Source organism: Ruditapes philippinarum, unplaced genomic scaffold, assembly GCF_026571515.1.
Source record: "Ruditapes philippinarum isolate M1 unplaced genomic scaffold, ASM2657151v2 ctg215_1_1_1_1, whole genome shotgun sequence".
In the NCBI taxonomy this organism is placed as follows: Eukaryota; Metazoa; Mollusca; class Bivalvia; order Venerida; family Veneridae; genus Ruditapes; species Ruditapes philippinarum.
This window is the reverse complement of record NW_026854703.1, coordinates 58,763-71,666: the sequence shown is the minus strand read 5'-3', so window position 1 is coordinate 71,666 and position 12,904 is coordinate 58,763. Positions and strand designations below refer to the sequence as shown.

The 12,904-nt window shown below is 31.5% G+C and overlaps 1 protein-coding gene across 6 annotated transcripts in view; it reads left to right on the top strand.

Annotated features, from left to right (window-relative positions):
* The first annotated feature begins 773 nt into the window (after nt 1-773).
* LOC132740796 (dynamin-1-like) overlaps nt 774-12,904 on the top strand; it is a 38,439-nt gene continuing 26,308 nt past the window's right edge. For 4 of the 6 annotated variants that reach the window (XM_060728790.1, XM_060728784.1, XM_060728788.1 and 1 more), the window contains exons 1-10: nt 775-1,079; nt 6,868-6,941; nt 7,454-7,603; nt 7,976-8,179; nt 8,583-8,681; nt 9,229-9,374; nt 9,759-9,916; nt 10,557-10,692; nt 11,466-11,672; nt 12,444-12,601. In XM_060728790.1, coding sequence (XP_060584773.1) covers nt 916-1,079; nt 6,868-6,941; nt 7,454-7,603; nt 7,976-8,179; nt 8,583-8,681; nt 9,229-9,374; nt 9,759-9,916; nt 10,557-10,692; nt 11,466-11,672; nt 12,444-12,601 — 1,496 coding nt within the window. In that variant the 5' untranslated portion in view covers nt 775-915. Of the gene's footprint in view, nt 1,080-6,867; nt 6,942-7,453; nt 7,604-7,975; nt 8,180-8,582; nt 8,682-9,228; nt 9,375-9,758; nt 9,917-10,556; nt 10,693-11,465; nt 11,673-12,443; nt 12,602-12,904 lie in introns of all 6 variants that reach the window. The other 2 variants (XM_060728785.1, XM_060728786.1) reach the window with 2 other exon arrangements.

The following is a 12,904-nucleotide window of genomic DNA, read 5'->3' as shown; positions in this document are numbered from 1 at the left end:
TAACATAGTTGATACATGCTTATTAATTGGTACCACGTACCGAAGTATTTTAGTGCATTTACTTGTCTATAAAGCAAAGGAATGATTTCGCTGCGAAAAAGGGGAAATGAAATGTGCACACTTGTTTTCCTTCAGTATCACGTTAGAATTTATACGATTGATCATTTTCTTTATTAGTTTTATACAATAGAGAATAGATTTCAAATCGTTTTGACAAAAAATATTCGGTTTTCCAAAAAAAACAAAAAAACTAAATAAACCCTTTATGATATACAAATACCGTAATTAAAAAAAATGTGATAATAAATTGAAACAAAAAAAAACAATTTTAAAGGGTTGGGATTAAGGCACAACTGTGCAAGCCTTTCCTTTTAAAAGGAAACTTTATTAATATTTAGATTAAATCAGGTACGTATGTTAATATACGTACCTGATTAAATACTGCAGATCAATGAGACTCCAGCGTGAATATATGTAGAATATATTTTAAGTTATTAAATAAATAAATTAATAAATAGCCATATAAGGATATATTTGTCGACTATCGCAACCGACGGATCACATTTCTTTCGAAAAATAAAAATGATTCATTGCAAGTCGAACCTAAATTCTATAGTAATGTCTGACCTAATATTTCACATGACATTTGCGCATAATTACCGTCGCTTATGTATATTTAAGATACATTTGTTTTGTTTTATCTTAGCTTCCTTGAGATATTAAACGGTTGTTAATCAAGTTGTTAATACATAATAGTAAAATTTATAGACATGCATATGATTATTTTTTTTGTTGAATTTTGAAGTTCAATGTTGTAGATAATAACAAATGTCAATGCTATAAGCGATATTTTACGGAAGTATTTTCGGCCATGAAAAGTTAAAACCGTTATTGATACAAAAAAAGACTGTCAAAATGTCCGGAAATGTTGGCATGGAGCAGCTTATTCCGATTGTGAATAAGCTGCAAGATGCCTTTGCTCAACTTGGTGTTCCAATTTCCCTTGATTTACCCCAGATTGCTGTAGTTGGAAGTCAAAGCGCTGGTAAAAGTTCTGTTTTGGAAAATTTCGTTGGGAGGTAAGTTTTTTTGGCTTTTACATCAAATGTCAGTTGGTATGATAATGGATTAATGTCGTCCCATTTTTAACGATTTCTTAGTTATGAATCGTTATTATTTTGCTTAACATTTAATTCAAAGAACGAACGTTTCTAAGGGGGCGTTTTCATACCAATTTACATTTTCATAATAAATTAATGTGGGTGGGGTTTAAGTTATAATCATTGGTAAGGTTATACTGGGCATACATTATAACTGATGTACAATGTACTCTGAAATATTCTTCTAGTATAGTAACCTGGATCTATTCCAGGAAATTTACCCTATAAAAATTTCAACTCGTAGTCGATAGAATCAACACAATCTGAAAAAAGTTCAGATCTACTTAAATTATATCTTGCGTGTAGATCTAATTACCACTGTATTTATATCGCCTTCATTGTGATTTGGATTTCCAGAGTAAGTGATTTTAAGCCTTGCAATGAAACCGTGTTTTACAGGTAGGCATGGGACAAAGTATCTAAGTATTGCTGTCCATGGAAGTAAAACAAATTTTTGATTTTGTTTAAGAAAAAAAATGTTTGAAGTAATTTGAAACAAATTAGCTAGAAATAACAGACTCAATTTTTATGGGGAAGATCTTTTTTTACCAGTTAACCTGCCTGCTATATGGACCATGCTATGTATGTTCTCGATAGCTTTCAAAATTATGAAAGGCTCGCCAATAATTGGCTGTTTGAAAGGTCACAAGAAGGTGACAACCTATTGGTCAATGGTTGTCATTAGATCCTCATGTGTAGTGTTTATTAGGAGCTGATTTTGATTTTAATCAGATTGGAATCACCATAATCATGTTTTATCAGACTAGGCAGTAAGTGTGGGGGGAGGGTTCCCCCTTGTGCATGAATGTCAAAATTAAGGATTTGTGCTACATGTTACACATAATTCAGAGCTCCTGAGTTTCAGAGATAAATGGGCGATACCTACCCCTATGAAACATGTTTTAATATTTGGTATATTCTTTTAATTCAATTTCCTTCATTCCCCACAAAAAAATGATACATACATATTAATATTTAGTAAAGGTATGCAACACTCCGCTCATTTTTCAGCACTCATCTTAATATGAACTCCATAACTTCAACATTTTTTCACCAATTTTCAAAATCTTGGTACCAAATGGTAGGGCATTGATTACTCTTAAAGGAAATAAAGCTGTCATTACAATCATTTCAAGTTATAAGAAAATATATAATCTCGAAGTCACTGACTCTTAAAAGTCGACAGTGACCTGACCGCTGGGTTTTTATGAAAATTACCTGACTAAACAGCACTTTATTCAAAATGAAAGAATTTTTTTGTATTGCACATTTAAATATGTTAAAATTATAGTATTATTTGTAATAACTTTTCAATCAAAACATCACATAAACCTGGAAGGAACCATTTTTTCCGATATGTTAAATTTTAGTAACTGGTTCTGCAGAGTGCTCTCCTCTTTATTTCTCCCCTTTATTTTTTGTACGAAGTATTTTCAGTGGTCTAAGGTTTTTCTCATGACCAATGAAAATGCTTCATACGAATAGGGGTTTGGATCGTCGGATAAGTGACAATCCGATCCAAGATTCAGCACTTACGATTCACAAATTGAACCACAAATCTTTATTTTTCAATACACCCATAAAAAAATGAACATAAGCTCTGAAAATATGCTTATTTTTCTTTAAACAATATTAAACATTAAACAATACTAAACATTAAACAATTATGCAAATTTTCTCATTTTTTATTGAAATACCAAAGTGTTTCCAAACATTGGAAGTAAATTTTGCAGGTGGAATTTTATATCGACGCGACTCCTTTTCAGCCATTGTTGCAGACAGGATGTGTGATGTCACACTAACTTTGCAAATTTTGGATTGTTACAAATAGAACCATCTTCAATACATGTCACGTTATCATAAATCTATATATAGCGACTAAAAATATTTAATAGGTAACAGACCGGAATATCTAGCTCTTGGGTAACTGTTTTAAAAAAAACTAGGCAAAGCCTCATTACCGCTTCAAGCTGGACATTCCGATCTGTACCTACAGACGGTGTAAGATTCTTATAAGGTTAATTGGTTGCACTAAGTAATTGGAATGTGCCATAAATATGTTTTAGAAATTCATCAAGGGGAAATCTCCAAATTAATATCAAATTCAATTAACTGAATATGATAATTTAACATAAATTAAAGAAATTTTATTTACTTTAATCTGAAAAAAAGATGTTTTACCAAAAAGAAAAATTTTGGCAAGTAAATTGTTTGAAAGGGTAAGAAAGAATTAGCAATAAAAAAAGGTATGAAAATATTGACTAAAGAAGTGGCATAAATGATAAAGGCATATATTTTCTTCTCTTTGAAAGCTCTAACATGTTGATGCATTATATTTACATATTGTAAATATAAAGATAAATAAATATCTATTTTTTGTAAGACATATGAAAGTCAAAGCAGTAGGTGTGCATTGACCTGTAGTGTATGATGCACTCATCCAATACTTATAATTGTTGGGATAAATTGTTTGTTTAGCTCAGCTATTTTGTATGGAATTTGTAGTATTTAAAGCTATTTACAATCTTGAATGATAATTTCATATTTTAGACACTTCATCCTCCAATTCACACTCAAGCCACTTCACCCGAAGACATTATATTGAAATATTTACTGTAGAAAAAATAATGCATAAGGGGTGAAGTGTACTAAAAAATTGAAGATGAAGTGCCTCATTCTCTTGCCAATTTGCAAAGCAACATCAGGCATACTTTTGTATGAATAAGTTACTTTCAGTAATTAACCTAACGGTAAATGGCTCAATTAATGTCTGCATATACTAATACATGTACATGTAGTTGAATAGAGAAGTGAATTTTTCCTAAATTTTACCTTGCTAGAACCCTGTGTTATTGGTCATACACTAAGTGTATAATAAATTAGACAGGGCTCTAGCTAGGCTAATGACTGTATGTTTATTTCATAATATGTCTATAAAATTCACAAAAATGTTCCATGTTACAAAATTCAGCAAAGTCAAATATGTCTTGTTTTATATATGGTGATAAAGAACCTATACCCTTATGAGTAATTCATTTAATTCTTTAAAAAAAATATGATCGCAGATATCAGTATCAGGGCTCTCAAATGACAGGCGTGGAAATCAGAAAGGTCATACACTTGACTTGTGATAAAATCTGTTCAAAAGTCATTTTGCCATGCAAACTTTTCTGTTAAATTGTACATCATTGTTTTCACTTCAGACCCTACTCGGAGTCCAGAACATATTGAGGGCCAATGTATTTTATGGTGAATTTTTATCTGTTAAAGAGCTTTTAGTCTTGTTCATCAGAACTATGAATCACTGAAAATGTGCAGGCATAAATACGTGTCCAAATTAGTAATGAGCTACTAGCTTTAGAATAATCCCCGGCAAGATTATGAGCTTTAAAGTATACCAGTTGTAAACCTATATGTCCCGCAAGATTTTGAGTGAAGGTCATATATTTAGGGCTGTTCGAACTCGATATTTATAGGAAAGATTGAGTAGAATTGTATTGGAAGTATTTTGGAATCAATATCTCATGCTCTGGACCTAACATTTATCTTTACTTTGAGAGATCTTCTGTAAGAGAGGATCAATATTATTGGAGAATTGCTTGTACCATTTCTTGGCTTTCAAAGCTCAGCACACTGTATAGTTCCTGTGAAAGAATTGGGCTAAATACCTGTTTCCAAGTATTGGAAATTTTATTATAACTAAAATAATCGCTAAATTGGCCATTGATAGATAACTGGGTTTATATTTATGCAGGTCTGTGGTCTGGTAGCTTATGGTGATGAGTAGGGACCTGTCCTATTTTATTTGGATCTGCCCATTATTTAGTTTATACATGTATATACATGTTGATCATTGGTCTTTGAATCAAAACATTCAAATTTAGCAGTGAACAGTTAAGAATTCTGTTAGATTGCAAAAGTCATGTGACTGCCCAGGGTCTTTCAAATAGAATGGTCTGGAGACGGACCAATTTTACCAAAAAAGCTGTCTCGGTTGAGTCACGTGATTGGGTTATCTACCGACCGTGATCTGGCTTAGCACATCACCATTAAAAAATCAAATTATAAGATAATGTTTTGTTAGATTAATAAAAAATTACTAAAAACTAACTCTGAACACATTTATTACCAGTTTTTACTGTAAAAGTAACAATTTTATAGATTTGCAATGAAATTAAGAATTTTTCATTCCCGGTGTCAAGGTAAAAATCTACATATTTGAAAATAGGTCCGAGTTTCATGAGCTTTTTTAAATTTATTCATTGTTCAATGACAAAATAGAAATTGATTTTAAAGAGAAAAGATGTTATTCGAATCGTATCATGTAGAAATATCATAATATTTCACGATATTATTTGTAAATATTGGATGTTTAATTTCGTGCATTTTCAAAATGGCGCCGTTTATCGGCAAATATTGTGAAAAAACAATCTATGTTTTTTCAACAAATATAGTTTTAAAAAACATTATTTTCTGAAATATTTATTCTTTTTTCACAAGTTTAAAGATTTTTTAATAACATCATGTCGTTTAAATTTTCATTTTTGCTCTTGTATTTAATATTCGCCCTTTTCTTGAACATTTATATAATTTGCGTACAGCAAACTATACCAAGTTATACCGAGACATGTTTAATTGTAGTGAGAAGGGTTTACATAGCGTGTTTCCAGACCATTCTATTTGAAAGACCCTGGACTGCCAGATGTTCCATGTGACTGCCAAATTGTCCATGGATGCATAACCTGGTAACATATATACATATATGCATACTAGGGAATAAAAGAGCTCTGCTTTAATTAAATAATTGCATAGTATTATTTGATGCTACATGTATAATTAATGCTTCTAACTTCTCATGAATTAACAATTGAGGTGTTTAAGTAAAAGATCATATAGAGACCTTATGTAGGATCAAGGTCGGGGATCAAACAGTAGATATTTCAACAAGGAAGTAAATATTGTTTTGTATACATGAATCATACAGAATTATTTCCTGTTGTACTTTCAATACGTACTTACTTAAATCAACTTTAAAAACATACTGTGGGAAGTAGCTGTAATGAAGCGTAAATTTTTTGGTTCATAAGAAATTAGTGAGCTTGAAATTAATAATTTTATAAACTCTATAAATTTTATATCATGTGTTTCTCTGTTTATGTACTAATGAAAACATAACATGATTTAAGTGAGCATCATAATACTAATTACTTAACAAACTTGTTATCTGGCATAAGAACTTGTCAATTTTGTTAAACATGATTTAATAAAATGTTTAACCCATAAAACAAGCCCTTCTTAACCCTTATCCTGCTTCAACTGAAAATGATAAATCTCTGTCACCGATGTAAAGTCAGGACAGTTGGCTGGTTTTCTTTGATTTTTATTGTGTATCTCTAACAATTGATATTAATCAGTTCCCAAAATTGAAGCTGGTCATAACAAGTGTAGGGTATTTTAGAAATTCAGCAGGTTTAGTGTTGTCCATTTTACATGTAACATGTCCTTCTTTAATTTTAAAATGGTCTGTATTGTTTTATATATGTGGGGGTTATCAAAATAGTAAAATAAATGACCCTATAGTATAGTCTGTGAGAGAACAGTGAGGTGCAGAATGCCATGGCTCTTTGCATTGTCAAAGTGTTACTGCTGCTAGAGTTTACAGGGAGATGATATCTCTTATATAGTTGTGCTTGTTTCATTTTTTCAGAGATTTTTTACCAAGAGGAAATGGTATTGTAACCAGAAGGCCGTTGGTACTTCAACTTATATATGGACCCGCAGGTCAGTTCTAACATTTCATTATATTGTTTACTTGTTACATATCCTAGAGCTTATTATAGTCTACAACAATTATATTTGGCAAATCTGTTTTGAATACAATTACAGTTATTGTAATATGTTCTTCCTTTTAGCTTTTAGTTAGTTATCCTTGGTGTATTAGTTCTGTTTAAACAGAAAGTTAACCATTCTTCCTTATTATGAATCGAAATTAATTGTTCATTTCAGATAGTGGATAGTGTGATGATAAACAATTGACAATGTTGCTTCTTTTTAATATAAAAAATATTATGTTGTTAAACATTCTAGCCTAATATGTTAGCCCAATATGCTAGCCAAACATGTTAGCCAATATGATAGCCAAATATTTAAGTCAGTTCATTTTACTATTGAATTATTCAGCTGTTTTTGCTAAACAATGGTTCATATATGATACAAGATATTTATTTAAGTAACTTGCAAGAACTTTTGAATCAAAACTTGCATTTATTGTGTATATTATTTTATTATGACAGAGTATGCAGAATTCCTGCACCAGAAAGGGAAGAAGTATACTGACTTTGATCAGGTGAGGAAGGAGATTGAAGCTGAGACGGATCGTGTAACTGGGGGAAACAAGGGCATTTCTAACATTCCAATTAACCTGAGAGTTTACTCACCACATGGTATGCTTTTGTAAATGAATATGTTTTACTTTATAAAGAGAATAAACATGATTTTTTAAGCAAATAATACAATTTTAATACATGCTGTCCATCAAAATAGTTGTACAGGTTTAATATTGTTGTTTCAAGCATGAACTTACAGGTTTACCCGTTTATACTTTGACTGTGACATGTGGCCTCAAAACTGGTTATATTTTTCAAAATATAGATATATACAATGTATATCTAAAAGGTTGTTGTCATAAATGGTATATAAGCATATATGATTATTCTTTCATAAATGGTATGCAATTATATGGAAATGAATGCTATTCAACAGCATAGGTTTGCCTAACACATTGATAATAAAGCATGTATGTGTTTCTGTTTCAGTATTAAATTTGACGTTGATAGATTTGCCTGGTATGACAAAGGTACCGGTTGGTGATCAGCCACAGGATATAGAGCAGCAGATACGAAGCATGTTAATGGAGTTTATAACAAAGGAGAGTTGTCTAATCCTGGCTGTAAGTCCTGCCAATACTGATCTTGCTAACTCCGATGCCCTCAAAATTGCAAAAGAAGTTGACCAGCAAGGTTTGTGGTTTGTACTAATTACCGAGAAATTGAAGAGTATATAAAATAAAAATTATTCTCTGTAAAATTTGATAATTATTCAGGATGATTTAAAACTCATGTTACATGTGTATAATCAAGAACAGAGTATATCTGTTTGTTTAAGTGTAGGAATAGATAAAAAATTAATTCACAGAGTTAATACAAGGTGCATTATTTTCATGTGTGGGGCAGCCATGAGTGAGAATATAACATCTGGTGTTTATGAGTGTATTTCAATGTTACCTGCAAATTTACATAACAAATTTTCTAAATTTCCTTTATATTTCATGCTCACAATTGCTTTGATTTATCTTATTATGTTTTTATCACAGTTGTAGACATGTATAAACAGTGTAGTTATAAGTTCTTTCTGATTTTCTAGGTTTAAGAACTATAGGTGTGATTACAAAACTAGATTTGATGGATGAAGGAACTGATGCTAGAGACATCCTTGAAAATCGACTCCTTCCTTTAAGACGAGGTAACTAATTACATTAACTTCTAATCTGCTAAAAGCAAAAATGATAAGCCTCTGTCACTAGTATAGAGTCAGTCCAGCTAGCACATCCATGCTCTGTACTGTTGTTGGCTCAGTTATCATATTTTGTTATTGAAATTGCTTAAAATGGCTTCTCTAAATCCATTTAATATACAAATTCAATGTTAAGAGTTCAGTGTGGAGATTGTGTCACTGATATATGTCATTTTATGCATTAGCAGATGAAACTTTTACATCTCTCAATATGCCATGTTAGCTGTGATAGTAAGATGCTTTTAATTAGCTTAATTAAGATGAAGTATGAAAAAAATGCCAAACAATTTTTTTATCGGAAAATGTCATGAAAAATACACCAATAAGATATTTATAGACAAAATCTTAATAAGATTTCTTGTTGGTGAAGAAATTGATGTTGATCATGTTAAAGTTTATAATTTACTAAAGTATTAGACAAATAAGATGATATTGCTTGTTTTTCTACCTAAAATAGATTTACTAAATTTATCAATATATAAAATACATATTCCAGGTTACATCGGTGTTGTAAATAGAAGCCAAAAAGATATCGAGGGTCGTAAAGATATACGTGCGGCCCTGGCTAATGAGAGGAAATATTTCCTTAGTCACCCCTCATACCGTCATATGGCAGATAGAATGGGCACCCCATATCTTCAGGTAAGGTTATTGGTTAAAGATATACTATAGTGACTTGGATGAGTTTCCTAGTTATTCTTGTTTTGAGTAAAATTTGTAGCATTTTTTTTTCTATGAGCATTTCTTGTTGAAGACGATACTGTGTCATATGCCGTTTGTTTTACATGTAATTTAAGTTCTGTGGAATAACTTAAGTACCAAGAAAAAAAAATCTAATGTTTATTTCATGAAAAATATAGATTAAAATATGTATAAAATGCATATGATATTTTATGACTTTCTTTGTTAATATGATTCTTCCTCTAGATAAAAATATTTAACCTTGTTTTTCCTAAATTTAATGCCTGCATTCATGCTACTGAAAGACTGTGTCATTTATATAAAGGGTATAACAAATAATTTCAGAGAGTTTTAAATCAACAATTGACCAATCATATACGAGACACGTTACCGACATTACGTAGCAGATTACAGGCACAATTACTATCTCTAGAGAAAGATGTTGAAGAGTTTAAAAATTTCAGACCCGACGATCCAGCCCGCAAAACTAAAGCTATGATGCAGTATGTTTGATTAATTTATTAAACTTAATCTATATGATTTGTGCTACAGACTTTTGATGGTTTGAATTTGGATGTGTTAATGTAAAGTTCAAGAATGTCAATATCAGATAGCAAATAATATAGGGAGACTGCTGTAACGTTTTTACTGACCTGACTGTAAAATTGATAATTTAAAAAAATTTGAGCCGCGACACGACAAAATCAACATAATGTGTTTGCGAACAGCATGGATCCAGACCAGCCTGTGCATCCGCGCAGTCTGATCAGGATCCATGCTGTTCGCTTACAAACCCTATTACAAGTAGAGAAACTGATAGCGAACAGCATGGATCCTGATCAGACTGCACGGATGCGCAGGCTGGTCTGGATCCATGCTGGTCGCAAACGCACTGTTGGTTTTGTCGTGACACGGCTCATTATTTGTTGTTGCTGAGTTTAGAAAGTAATTAAGTCATCTAGTATATGCTAATTACTTCTAATTTTCACTGAATTTAGTAGATTTACTATATTATCAACATAGTTAAATAGGACTTTTTTAATCTAAACCCCCTATCAGATAGAGTTCTTTACCTTCAGGATACATTTTAGTTTATCAGTGAAAGTACTTACAAAATAACATGTAATGAAAATGACATTTCAGGATGGTACAACAGTTTGGATTGGATTTTTCTAAGAGTATAGAAGGATCTGGTGATAAAATCAGCATGAAGGAACTGTCGGGAGGAGCTAAAATCAACAGAATTTTCTATGAGAGATTCCCATTTGAATTAGTTAAGGTAAACTATAAGTAAGGTATTCTTAACTCCCTGATACCTTGTCACATGTTGCCCGGCTTATCATTTGGAACATTCTGTTCAATGTTTATGGGATTTCTATAACACAATACAAAGCTACCAATGGTATAGAGACTGGTCAGATCGCAGGAATGTTCTGGCTGGCCTGGCTATATACTGCTGGGAAAGACTAATACTTTTGATATAGACAGCAGATACAACTCTTCACTTAGCATCACTTTGCAAAAAAATTGCTCAGGCTTAAACATTTTTAGTGAAGTTGTTGCGAAAGAGCAAAATAAGAATACAAAGCAAAAAAATTGTCCTGAATCCCTTGTGGTCAGTGGTGTACAATAATTTTATTTACTTGTATATGTATTAAATATAGATAGTAATGGTATTTGTAACTTGAATACAAGGTATAGAAAAGCAAGTAGAAATACCACAGTTTAAAGTATAATATTTCAGTTTTTAGCTTTTTACAAAAAATGTAAACATGGGAGTCCTATCGTTACAGAATTTTTTGAAGTTTGAAAAGAGAACTAATAGATTATTTCCAAGTAACATTTTTTATTTATTCTCTGTAATATCTTTCAAAGGGAAGCAGTGGCGAATGTGAAGGTTCAAGCCCTACTTGGGTCACAACCATGTTTCTTCATATGACACCAGTACTAGTTGGTTCAAGGAAGCAAACCCAAAAGTGATTAATATAAGTTGCAAGAACTTGTTTCGCAATCAAGCTTAAATAAATATGTTTAAACCAATATCTTTCACAGATGGAATTTGATGAAAAAGAATTACGGAGAGAAATAAGTTATGCGATCAAGAATATCCATGGTATAAGGACTGGTCTGTTTACACCAGACATGGCATTTGAGGCAATAGTAAAGAAACAGGTAGAGAAGTTGAGGGCACCATCCCTCAAGTGTATAGATATGGTCATCACAGAGTTAACCAATGTCATTCGTAAAAATACTGAAAAGGTTTGTATATAACTTTTACATACATAATGTAGTCAGATGTCTATTTTTTTTTAATATGTATGCTTGACAATTTAATAATAAAAAATTTAGACAAAATCAAAGCAATAGAGAATATTTGTTTAGTTCAGTGTAAGATCGGAATATATTTCACCGAGTGAGCACCAAAAGGTATATTTCACGAGTGGTGCAGCCACAAGTGAAATATGAACTTTTGGTGTTCACATTGTAATAATACAATGTGACGTCATTTACGACGTCACGTCATTAAGTTGGTACCCAGTACTGTGCACGCTGGTATTTCACTGAAACAACGTAAGGGGCTTAAATTCAAAACAGTGAAATTATCAAAGTGGTAATTTTACTGTTTCAAACAGTGAAATTACCACTTTTATATCACTGATATATTTCTATAAACCACCGAAAAGCATGTAATAAATGTCATTCATGCTTCAATTTTTTTAAATATGTGACTAAAAATCATCATAATATGTGACTAAAAATCATCATAATATGTGACTAAAAATCATCATAATATGTGACTAAAAATCATCATAATATGTGACTAAAAATCATCATAATATGTGACTAAAAATCATCATAATATGTGACTAAAAATCATCATAATATGTGACTAAAAATCATCATAATATGTGACTAAAAATCATCATAATATGTGACTAAAAATCATCATAATATGTGACTAAAAATCATCATAATATGTGACTAAAAATCATCATAATGATGTGTTATATCCTTGAGTGTTTATTTTAGATGAGTCGTTATCCAATGTTGCGAGAAGAGACAGAAAGAATCGTAAACACATGTGTGCGAGAACGCGAGGCTAAATGTAAGGAACAAATCATGTTGTTAGTGGATATACAGCTCGCTTATATGAATACAAATCATGAAGATTTCATCGGATTTGCCAAGTAAGTGTTACAGGGAGTAAAAATATAGTACAGTCCGACCCCGGTTATTTGACAACCCTTTATTCGAATACCCGGCATTATCCGAAGTAGATTGGCGGTCCCGTTTTTATCTCTATATAAAACAATATAAGTACGAGCGTATTATTCGAAATGCATTATCCGAATACCTCATAATTTTTGAAGTAAAATTTTGGTCCCAATTATACAATTATGAAAGATTTTCACACCTATTTTTCGATGCCAGACTAATTGGCACAGATCCACTGGCTGACCATTCGACTTGTGAAACATTTTCAACATTCA